At 40.8% G+C, this 12,098-nt stretch overlaps 1 protein-coding gene across 8 annotated transcripts in view; it reads left to right on the top strand.

Annotated features, from left to right (window-relative positions):
• R3HDM1 (R3H domain containing 1) overlaps window positions 1-11,886 on the top strand; it is a 119,273-nt gene extending 107,387 nt beyond the window's left edge. For 7 of the 8 annotated variants that reach the window (XM_066233270.1, XM_066233266.1, XM_066233264.1 and 4 more), the window contains 5 exons: window positions 2,829-3,001; window positions 4,088-4,232; window positions 8,866-8,948; window positions 9,398-9,476; window positions 10,562-11,886. In XM_066233270.1, coding sequence (XP_066089367.1) covers window positions 2,829-3,001; window positions 4,088-4,232; window positions 8,866-8,948; window positions 9,398-9,476; window positions 10,562-10,923 — 842 coding nt within the window. In that variant the 3' untranslated portion in view covers window positions 10,924-11,886. Of the gene's footprint in view, window positions 1-2,828; window positions 3,002-4,087; window positions 4,233-8,865; window positions 8,949-9,397; window positions 9,561-10,561 lie in introns of all 8 variants that reach the window. The other variant, XM_066233269.1, reaches the window with a different exon arrangement.
• The last annotated feature ends 212 nt before the right edge of the window (window positions 11,887-12,098 follow it).

Genomic DNA, 12,098 nt, shown 5'->3' with positions numbered 1-12,098 from the left:
AGGCAGACTGGCACTGTTCCTAGGGTGCTGGTAACTACCGTTGTCATTGCAGTGCAGACCACGACCCTGTCTGCAGGGTGCCGAGTCCCCTTGACCATACCCTGAGCTGGCTGGTGAGGGGCTGCCTTATACTAGCAGTGCTGCAGTATTTGAACACAAAAGAAATAAGTCAGATTAGAAGATAGATGTAATAGTCCCCTTATCTGTCCTGTGCAGTTAGCAGAGTGTTTAGACATACATGTAAGCACAGCTATTTAAAGTCAGCTATGTAGGCCTGACCTGTGGTGGCGCAGTGGATAAAGTGTTGACCTCGAATGCTGAGGTCACTGGTTCGAAACCCAGGGCTTGCCCTGTCAAGGCACATATGGGATTTGATGCTTCCTGCTCCTCCCTCCTTCTCTCTCTACCCCTCTCTGAAATGAATAAATAAAATATTTTAAAGTCAGCCATGTAGGTCTTCCTAGCCAACTTTTTCAGATGAGAAAACACAATAAAATCGCTTTCTCTATTTAAAACCTGAACAAACTGCTTCATTAAACCAAGTTTGATGTGAAGTGGGGGGAAAATGATCCTGTCTCGATTAACTACAGGTTCATTCACAATATTTTGCATCCCTACTTCTAGAGCTTCACGTTTCGGTCACTCCTGTGTCCAGTGTTTCTCCCGAGCTTGGCTGTCCCACAAACACAGAAAGCAAGGATACTTCGTGAAACCTGTCTGTTGTCCTAGCAGGAAATTTACCATTTTAAGGTCCACACAAATGATCCAGTTATGCTCCTCATACTTTAGAAAGTCGAGGACATTTTTTATGTCATTATAATCTTCCCACAGATGAGTCGAATAGCCAATTGGAACCGATGCATAAACATTACCGTTGTGTAGGAGGACACACTTCAGACTCCATTTAGAGCTGTCAAAAAATAGCCGCCATTCTGTTGGACTGTAAGTGGTAACACCTAGCTGTCTGAGAAGACTACTGATATCATGACAGTAAACAAAGTGTTTGTCTTTGGGAAAAAGTCCACAAAATTTTGTTCAGGCTTCTTGAAATGGGATACTTTAGCTGACCAGTGGAGTACATTCTATTCTTGAAGCCTGGAGATTAATAACTCAGCTGCTTTCTTTGATAGGCCCAAATCTCTTACTAAGTCATTCAATTCAGGTTGGCTAAACTGCTGAGGGGTTAATGACTGCTTGGCATCAGAAGAAGACCCTTCAGATTCTACAACCATTTTCTCATGCATCTTATCAAAATACACTTGATCACCATGTTCATTTTCTTCATCCTTTGAAGAAATAAAACCCTTGAAAACTGGAACCGGGAGTGTCTCAGAGTGTGGGATAGGTCATATTGCTGAAGGAATGTTAGGATATGCGATCATATGTCATCTTTTCTTGCTGATGCCCTTTGTATAGATCAGACAGAAATAATGCTGTGGTCCTTGGGTTCACGCCAGACCATGGGAATACCAAAAGGCATTCCTTTGCATTTTCCTTTTGTCCAGTCAGGAAGCATTCCTCACAATTATGACACACAATATGAGGAGCCCAATTCTTGTCTTGATCGCCAAGAGAACTTGAAAATTGGCAATATATGCACGTGTCACAATTGATGAAATATTGCGCCTTTGATGTTTAAGTGCGTAACAGCCACATATATAACTGAAGGTGTCAGGACTATTCTTACATTTACACCTACTCCAAGAAGCTATGATTCAATCTTAAAACAAAATAAGAAGGTGTTTTTATCAGATAATAATTTCTTACATTTAAAAACAACTACAATTGCCTGACCTGTGGTGGCGCAGTGGATAAAGCATCGACCTGGAAATGCTGGGGTTGCCAGTTCGAAACCCTGGGCTTGCCTGGTCAGGGCACATATGGGAGTTGATGCTTCTAGCTCCTCCTCCCTTCGCTCTCTCTCTCTCTCTCTCTCTCTCCTCTCTAAAATGAATAAATAAATAAAAATAAGAATAAATAAAAACAACTACAATTATGTAAAAGTGATGTTTGTGAAACATTAATTGCCCTTTAACTCCAATTTAAAAACCAATGGACAAGAGGATGGAGGGGCACAAAGAAAACCAGATAGAAGATGACGGAAGACAATTTGACTTTGGGTGATGGGTATGCAGCATAATCAAATGTCAAAATAACCTGGAGATGTTTTCTCTGAACATATGTACCCTGATTTATCAATGTCACCGCATTAAAATTCATAATAATAATTTTAAAAAATTTTTTAAAAATACATGCTATTAACTGTAAAAAATAGAAATTAAAATTGCATAAAAACTAGAGCATACTTTTCTTCTTTCTTTATCTCTCCTTTCCTTTCCCTCCCTCCCTCCCTCCCTCCCTCCCTCCCTTCTTTCCTTCCTTCCTTCCTTCCTTCCTTCCTTCCTTCCTTCCTTCCTTCCTTAAAAATATAAAAAATAAAATTTAAAAAAAAAAAACTAGAGCATGCACCAAAATATGGATTTCAGATTTGGAATCAGCGATGCAGAAATACATAGAATCAGTTTTAAAACCTCATGCAACAGAAAATGAAAAAAAAAGTGTTCCCCAGTGCAATTGGACTTTTCTGAATAACTATAGACCTATTATTTTTAGGATAAAGGAGATGTTTAGGTCTCCATTGTCCATTCTAATGCCTTTTTAAAGAACACAATGCTTTTAGCAGGAAGCAGTAGGGTTTAAATCTGCCTCACATGTATAATAGTAAAGATTTGTTCAGAAATGTAAATGAATGCTATCATATCAATGTTTAAAGATAGCTGCTCTTTTCTAAGGTACACTGACTATAGTACCCTAATTCTGGTTTTCAGCTGTGCCGCCTCCACCGCCTGGTGGAGGAATGGTGATGATGCAGCTCAACGTACCAAACAGCACACAGTCTCGGGCCCCCTCACCCCCCCAGTGGAAACAGAACAAATACTACTGTGATCACCAGAGAGGACAGAAGTGTGTGGAATTTAGCAATGTAGACAATGTTGTTCAGGTAAGATGCTTAATTTTAAAACTTTTCATATTTTAGTCATAGAAGATTGAACTTGAAACCTCTTATTTTTTATATCCAGACAAGTAAATGTTTCTCTCTCTCTTTCTTTTTCTCTCTCTCATTCACTTTCTCTCCCCCTTCCTCTCTCTGTCTCTCTAAAATTAATCAGAAATACGTATCTGCAATATTATTGTCTGGATATAAAAGCAGGATTCAAAAATAGGATGTATAGCCTGACCTGTGGTGGCGCAGTGGATAAAGCGTCGACCTGGAACGCTGAGGTTGCAGGTTCAAAACCCTGGGCTTGCCTGGTCAAGGCACATATGGGAGTTGATGCTTCCTGCTCCTCCCCCCTTCTCTTTCTCTCTCTCTCTCTCTCTCTCTCTCTCTCTCCTCTCTAAAATGAATAAATAAATTTTAAAAAATAAAAAATAGGATGTGTAGTCTATTTCCATTTTTGTAGAACATGGATGTATGAGTGCATATACATAGAAACAAGCTGTTACCAGTGTTTATCTTTGGGAGTTGGAAATTTTAGATTTCTATGTTGTTGTTTTTTTGTTGTTGTTGTTTTCATTTTTCCGAAGCTGGAAATGGGGAGGCAGTCAGACAGACTCCCGCATGCGCCCGACCGGGATCCACCCGGCATGCCCACCAGGGGGCTATGCTCTGCCCCTCTGGGGCATTGCTCTGTTGCATCCAGAGCCATTCTAGTGCCTGAGGCAGAGGCCACAGAGCCATCCTCAGCGCCTCAGGGCCATCTTTTGCTCCAATGGAGCCTCGGCTGCGGGAGGGGAAGAGAGAGACAGAGAAGAAGGAGAGGGGGGTCGTGGAGAAGCAGATGGTTGCTTCTCCTGTGTGCCCCGGCCGGGAATTGAACCCGGGACTCCTGCACGCCAGGCCGACACTCTACTGCTGAGCCAACCGGCCAGAGCCTCTTTGTTTTAATTTTTATAAAAATTAGTATACATTGTACTAGTATAACAAGTTACATATTTATAATCAAAAAGAAGAAAATTTTTGTCCACTAGAAAATTTGCAAAAAGCCTCACTAAAATGCTGACCCGTTTTCTTGATTTTTTACAGCACAGTCCTCAACTCAGTAGTCCCATTGTTTCACCAGCTCAGTCTCCAGCACCAGCTCAGCTATCTACCCTGAAAACTATTCGTTCTTCTGGACCACCACTTTCCATCATACCCCAGTTTTCTAGACCTTTTATCCCTGGGCAAGGTGAGTGTGCACAAAACTAGACACAGACATAGAGAATTTTAAGACTTCAATCCCAGTAACTTTGTGATTTACCTTGGTTTTGCTAGCTTTCATTTTCCCATAGGACATGTTCACCTCCACCTGGGCATGTTTCTTTATTACCATATACTGTCCTAACCTTAATGTTTCATCACTAATTAATAATTAATTACTAATTTAGTAATTATATTCAGTAATTACTTACATGATAATTAAAATGGTTTTAACTTATTATCCTTACACTTTATTCCTCTATAGCAATAATCAATTTTCTACATTTGTTCTATAGTTCTAATTTTTATTTTAGAGTAATATATATCAAGAGTTTATTCAAAAATGTATTTAACAAACCTTTTTTGAGGACTTACTGTGCCCCTGATGTACAAAAATGAGTAAGATGAAGTCTTCATCCTCATCAATCCTCAGTCTAGCTGGAGGCACAGACACATAAGCAATGATTATAAAATAATGTGGAAACCATTGATTATATTTCCTGAAATTTATTGTAAAAATAAATCCACACAATCAATGCACGTAACTAACAGTTGATACACAGGAGACTGTATAGCAGAACATTTTTTCCGAAGATAAATATTTTTCAAAACAACCTAAGTGTTCATCAGTAAGGATCAGTTAGATGATGATATGTTCTTATATGGAATACGGTGAAATTATCTAAAAATCATGTTTTAAAGAATCATTAGCCTGACCTGTGGTGGCGCAGTGGATAAAGTGTTGACCTGGAAATGCTAAGGTCGCCGGTTCGAAATCCTGGGCTTGCCTGGTCAAGGCACATATGGGAGTTGATGCTTCCAGGTCCTCCCCCTTCTCTCTCTGTCTCTCTCTCCTCTCTCTCCCTCTCTCTCTCTCCTCTCTAAAAATGAATAAATGAAATTTAAAAAAATAATAATAATTTAAAAAAAAGACTAGTGAAAAAACAAAAAAAGAATCATTAGCCTGACCAGGCGGTGGCGCAGAGGATAGAGCATCAGACTGGGATGTGGAAGGACCCAGGTTCAAGACCCCGAGGTCGCCAGCTTGAGTACGGGCTCATCTGGTTTGAGCAAAGCTCACCAACTTAGACCCAAGGCCACTTGCTCCAGCAAGGGGTTTCTCGGTCAGCTGAAGGCCCGCAGTCAAGGCACATGTGAGAAAGCAATCAATGAACAACTAAGGTGTTGCAGCGCGCAATGAAAAACTAATGATTGCTGCTTCTCATCTCTCTCCGTTCCTGTCTATCTGTCCCTGTCTATCCCTCTCTCTGACTCACTCTCTGTCTCTGTAAAAAAAAAAAAAAAAAAGAATCATTAAAAGGAACCTGACCGGGTGGTGGTACAGTGGATGGAGCGTTGGACTGGGATGCAGAGGACCGAGGTTCGAGACCCCGAGGTCACCAGCTTGAGCGCGAGCTCATCTGGCTTGAGCAAGGCTCACTAGCTTGGGCCCAAGGTCGCTGGCTCGAGCAGGGGGTCACTCAGTCTGCTGAAGCTCCCTCCAGGTCAAGGCACATATGAGAAAGCAATCAACGAACAACTAGGATGCTGCAACGAAGAACTGATGTTTCTCGTCTCTCTCCCTTCCTGTCTGTCCCTCTGTCTTGTCTCTGTCACAAAATAAATAAAAATTTTTTTTAAAAAAAGGATCATTAAAAGGAAATTCAGCCCTGGCCGGTTGGCTCAGCGGTAGAGCGTCGGCCTAGCGTGCGGAGGACCCGGGTTCGATTCCCGGCCAGGGCACACAGGAGAAGCGCCCATTTGCTTCTCCACCCCTCCGCCGCACCTTCCTCTCTGTCTCTCTCTTCCCCTCCCGCAGCCAAGGCTCCATTGGAGCAAAGATGGCCCGGGCGCTGGGGATGGCTCCTTGGCCTCTGCCCCAGGCGCTAGAGTGGCTCTGGTCGCAACATGGCGACGCCCAGGATGGGCAGAGCATCGCCCCCTGGTGGGCAGAGCGTCGCCCCATGGTGGGCGTGCCGGGTGGATCCCGGTCGGGCGCATGCGGGAGTCTGTCTGACTGTCTCTCCCTGTTTCCAGCTTCAGAAAAATGAAAAAAAAAAAAAGGAAATTCATAGAACAGTGAATGATTTTCAAAAAAAAGATACCTGGACATTTCAAAAAAGATGTTCAAAAAGCCCTTGAAAAAATGCTCAATGTTATTCATTACAGAAAGGAATATTGAAGTCTGAATGGAAAAATCACTTTGCCCCACTAGAGGGGCTATAATCAAAAAGGTTAAAAACACCAAACGTTGATGATGACACAGAGGAACTAAAATTCTTACACATTGGTGTGGGAGTGTAAAATTATAAAGCCACTTGGAGAAAAGATTTGACAGTTTCTTACAATGTAGCAATTGCACTCCTAGGTATTTACTCAAGAAAAGTAAAAACTTGTCTATGCAGACTTGTACAAGAACTTTTATAACAACCTGTAATAGCCCAAACGGACATGGCGCAAATGTCCACCAGTGGAGCCTGAATAAACGAATTGTAGTGTATTCTTACAACAGAGTACTGCTCAACAGTGAAAGTGAACAAAGCGAACTACTGACATTCAACAACAAGGGAGAATCTCAGAATTACGTTACGCAAAAAACAAACCAGACACACACAAAAGACATGCTGTCTGATTCTAATTATATGAAAGCCCACTACAGGCAAACTAAACTAGGATATTAGAAAGCCAATAACGATGTGGAAGGAACAAGGAGTTAACTGGAAATGCGCTTGAGGGAACTTTTCAAGCAGTGGAAGTGTTTATCTTTTTTGGGTAGGTCATGATTACATGGATCTTTACAGTTGTTAGAAGTAATCAAACCTAACAACTGTGCATTTTATTTTATGTTAATTGTATCTCAATTTTTTAAAAGCATTCTAAAATTTGTATACCTGTGTGAGCACACATATATATGTAGAACAAAGACTGAAAAGATACACACCAAAATGTTAGAAATAATGGAATTCCTAGGATGGTTTTTATTTTCTCCTTTATAATACTTTAATCTAGAAAAATAAAGCATTTATAAGAAATATATTAAACAGCATTTGGGTTGAAACTATATATGTGGCACCATAATAATATCAAGATGCACAGTCTAGTATGAATGCCCCAAGAGAAGCACATGGCACAGCCTATAAAGAGCGGTCTTTGGTTACTGCTGACTTCAGTCTCATCTTCATATGTGAAAATACTGCTTCAGAGGCCTAAACTTACCTCTGGCTTCTTTACAAGTGTTTTTTAGGCATCTTCACAATTGTGCATTTCTGATCTCAGTGCTAAGCTTCTGTGTCATATCTGCCCTTCAGGGAAGGAGAAGTATGTCATGGGTGTGTTCTTACAGGGAGTTTGCCAAGCACCTTCACAGTGTTCATTAGAAAAGAGCCCCATAGACTAGTAGGAAGTTCACACCTGCTTTTCTGTTGTGAAACTGTCAAGGGAAAAGGGATGTATAATTTCCTGAAGATGCTTTCCTAGCACCTACCTATAACCCTCTTCTAAACAGAGAACATGCTAAATTTGGGGATTTGTGGTAAAAATAAAATGAGAATATAACAAATAGAAGCATTCTTCTCCAGGACAAGGTTTTGCAGTCAGCCTTTATTAAGCCTTTTTCATGTGAAGACTTTAGGCATTCTAGAAGGAAAGAACATAATAGGAGGATTTTCATCCTGAGTACCTGACACTTGCTGATTTAGGAAGAGGATACTTATTCATAAATAACACTTAAGAACTGTGCCACTCTTTCTAAGCAAGTTGAAACTAGAAATGTAAATTTTCATATAAAGAGAGCTCACAATGTAAACATACCTACAATGTAAATATGTACATGTATATATTCATAGTAGTTAATACTGAATTTGGGTAGCTAGAGAGTTTAATTCCTTCTCCTGAAATATAAATTATATTACTTTTTAATCATCAGAGAATATGTGGATTTTAGCATCTCAAGTGGTTGATGGAGGTATTATAGTTATCTTGATGGGTTTCATATGGAAAACCATCCCCCTCTTCATCCTATCCCATCGACCCAGTTCCCACCACTTACCCTTCTTCATAACTGCTATTGTTAGTCCTTAGTCCTTTGAGAAGTTTACACTAGCTCTTTAAGTTTATTTTATTTTATTTTATTTTTTTCTTTACAGGGACAGAGAGAGAGAGTCAGAGAGAGGGGTAGATAGGGACAGACAGACAGGAACGAAGAGAGATGAGAAGCATCAATCATCAGTTTTTCGTTGCGACACGTTAGTTGTTTATTGATTGCTTTCTCATATGTGCCTTGACCGTCAGCCTTCAGCAGACCGAGTAACCCCTTGCTTGAGCCAGCGACCTTGGGTCCAAGCTGGTGAGCATTTCTTATTTTGCTCAAGCCAGATGAGCCCATGTTCAAATTGGCAACCTCGGGGTCTCGAACCTGGGTCCTCGGCATCCCAGTCCAACACTCTATCCACTGCGCCACCACCTGGTCAGGCTACACTAGCTCTTTAAAGGATATTTGGAACTTTTAATCCTTTTAAAAAATGTGTCAGTACCTACTCAACTGAGACAATAGAGAAAACTCTTAAGGAAGTACTGTATAAGTCAGTAGAGAAAAATGTTAAAATGTTTCTGCTGACTTTTAGGAGATATCAGATACCCGTTACTTGGCCAACCACTGCAGTACAACCCTCCTGCTGTTATGCATGGACACATTCCAGCCCAACAGGTGAGAAAGCCAGCTCTCTGACCTCCTCGGCTTTATTGGCAGAACATCATACTTTGTTGCTGAATATGGGGCACCCTAGGCCCTCCTGTTAGCGCTGCATAGGGAGACCTCTGTGCCAGTTGCTTTCTTGTTGTCACTGGCCCCATGGGGAGCAGAGCAAGGAAGAAGGTGGAGCATTGCTTGGCTGAACAGTAATTCATGCTTTCCAAAAATGGGTGGTGGCTGGCATGAGGGTACCCTTTCTTATGAGGACCAGCAAATGACTGCTCACGGTGAGGGACAGGAGTGTCGTCGCCACAAAGGCAGAATTCAGAAGGCCTGAGATTGAATTTTTTTCTGCTGAAATACAAAACCCAAACTGAGTATGGTTAGATGTTAAGTGTTTAAACATTACAAACACATTTTTCAGCATTGTTAACCCTATTTCTCACCTGTTTGTGGGTTTTCAGTCTGGCAACAGGCATGGAAACCGAGGAAGGAAACAAGCTAAGAAAGCTGCATCCACTGACCTTGGTGCAGGAGAAGCAGGTTCGTCCCTCATGGGCAGCTGGATGTGGGTCTGCAAACTGTTGACCAGTCAGTAGTCTTTAAAATGATACCACGGCACAAAAAGTGGGTGTTCCTCCTTTTGGAGTCCTGTAGAAAGTCATAGACAGTTATGCCATCTATAATGTAGGGTGGTTTAATGTTTTTTAAATGCTATTTCATTTTAAATTTGAGAATGTAGTAGGTACGGGTTAAGTGTAGGAGTGAAGGAACCAGAGGGAGAAAATAAGTGTGACAAGAACAGATAGAATGAAATTCTGCCTCTATTCTTTGAGAAAGGAAGTAGTCCTTACGTTCACAGAGCTAGTCTGAAAAATATATCACCTTTCTATGGCAAAGTGCTTTCAAGTACCATATTTCCCCATGTATAAGATGCTCCCATATATAAGACGCATCTTTAATTTTTGGGCCTGAAATTTGAAGAAAAAAAAAAGAATTACATAAAGTTATTGAACTCAGGTCTTACTCATTATAAAATTCATACAACTCCTCATCACTGTCAAAACTCCCATCCATTAGCTTGTCCTCATCTGTGTCTGATGACAAATCACTGTCTTCATATATTGCCTCGTCCTCAGTTTCATCCATGGCAATTGAAATGCCACAACCACTGTATAAGTCACACCCAGGTTTTAGACCCGAAATTTTTTGGGAAAGGGTGCGTCTTATACCTTGGAAAATACGATATGTACTTTAACTTTCTACCCAGCTTCCTTGGGGTGGTTAGGACAGGGCTGTTATCTTTATTCTACAATGAGAACATGAAGTTCAGGGAGCTGTTTCCCCAGAATCACACACCTCATTTAAAGAAGCCACTGTACAGTGCTGTGTTTTGTATGTGCACCTCCCAATGAAGACTGAAATGAGTAGTTTAGCACCATTAGCTCTACACATCTTGCCTAGGGGGTAAGTAGGAGTGATTTTAAAAATGGCCATAACAGTTATAATTTCGTGGATTTGAATGGTTTGGAAAATTCAGTTCATTTTCTATGGCACATTTGGGTCTACAGTACTATTTTGCCTCTTCAGTAACCGGGATTATTAATTCTATACTTTTTCCATTCTAGTTGTTGGGAAAGTCTTGGAAATTACTGAACTGCCAGATGGAATAACTCGTATGGAAGCTGAGAAGCTTTTTGGGGAACTCTTTAAAATTGGCGCCAAGATCCGGTGGCTGCGGGACCCGCAGTCCCAGTCCCAGCCACGTCGTCACCCCCTCTGCTGTGGCAGTGGGGACAGCACTGTTAATTCTGAACGCTCTAAACCTAGTGACTTGGCCTCCACATACACTGTCTTAGCCACATTCCCCTCCATTTCAGCTGCACAGAATGCATTGAAGAAACAAATTAACTCGGTTAACAAATTTAAACTGAGAACAAGCAAGAAGCACTATGACTTTCACATTTTGGAAAGGGCAAGTTCTCAGTAACAGAGCCACCTTGGACCCTTGGCCTTTTTGATTCCCCCGTCCTCTCCCATCTTTAATTGGCTTTGTATATGGAGCTTCTGTTAACATGATAGAGACTCCTAGGATATGTGGTCATGACGTCACAGCTTTTGAAGACAGGCCAGTGTTCTGGCAGAGGGGGGAATGCACTCTTCACCCTGAATGACTACAGGAATCCACATTGGAATGATACAGAGTTAGCAGCTTTTTCTGAGGAAATGCTGTTCATATGCCTCCTGACTTTTATAGTTATTTTGTTTTATATTTCTGAATTCTTGTATCAGATCCAAAGCTCTATTGTATAGCAAATTATTCTTCAAAATGATTACAATCAATTGCAACCTGTATTTCTTTTTTGCAGCCAGCACAATGTGATCCCACATAGAGTTTGGGGAGGAAAGAATACAGGAGTGGAATAACCCAAGTCAGAACCATGTGCTGTCTTTGAGGGCCTTAATGGGGACTGAGGAGAGCCCACAGATTGATCACTCTTCCCCTGTATCTAAACAGAGAACCAGTTTTCACAAAATACAGAATTCCCTCATCGGGTTTTTTCCTTATTAAATTAGGTGGTATGACCGTCAAGTGTAAAGTAAATTATGTTATATCTAAGGCCTCTTAAACCACTTTTGACTCAAAGGGGAACAGGAATCATTCTAGGCAAGAAAATGCTTCTACTTTGTTTTAGAATGTCCTTCCAATAGCTAAATAAATTCTTTGTGGATTTCTTGTCACCTGAGGAAATGCATTTGATGAGTGCTGGAAACTTAAGTGGTTTAAAATTTGTTTTCATTGTTTGCTGCAGCAGATCACTGGACATCAAAGGTTCACTGCACTTATGAACAAGAAACCTTTTTTCAATTTCTGTGTAATTTGAAAGGCTGTACAATGTGTGCTGATGCAAGCCTTTTTCAGTTCCAGAGAATAAATGTTTACAAATATAGACCCACTTTGTCTTTTGTAAATTAAAATCATCTTTGTAAATGAGTGCCAGTATTAAAGACTGAACCTGTCCTACAGATTTCCATTTCAGACTTAAGGTAGAAGACAGTAAAGCCTTACCTTTTTTTTTTCCTTTTATTACTGAATTTATTGGGTGACAGTGGTTAGTAAAATTATATAGGTTTTAGAGGTATAATTCTATAATACATCATCTA

The sequence above is a fragment of the Saccopteryx bilineata genome, chromosome 5 (genome assembly GCF_036850765.1).
Source record: "Saccopteryx bilineata isolate mSacBil1 chromosome 5, mSacBil1_pri_phased_curated, whole genome shotgun sequence".
Lineage (NCBI taxonomy): Eukaryota > Metazoa > Chordata > Mammalia > Chiroptera > Emballonuridae > Saccopteryx > Saccopteryx bilineata.
This window is presented reverse-complemented; position numbering and strand designations above follow the sequence as displayed.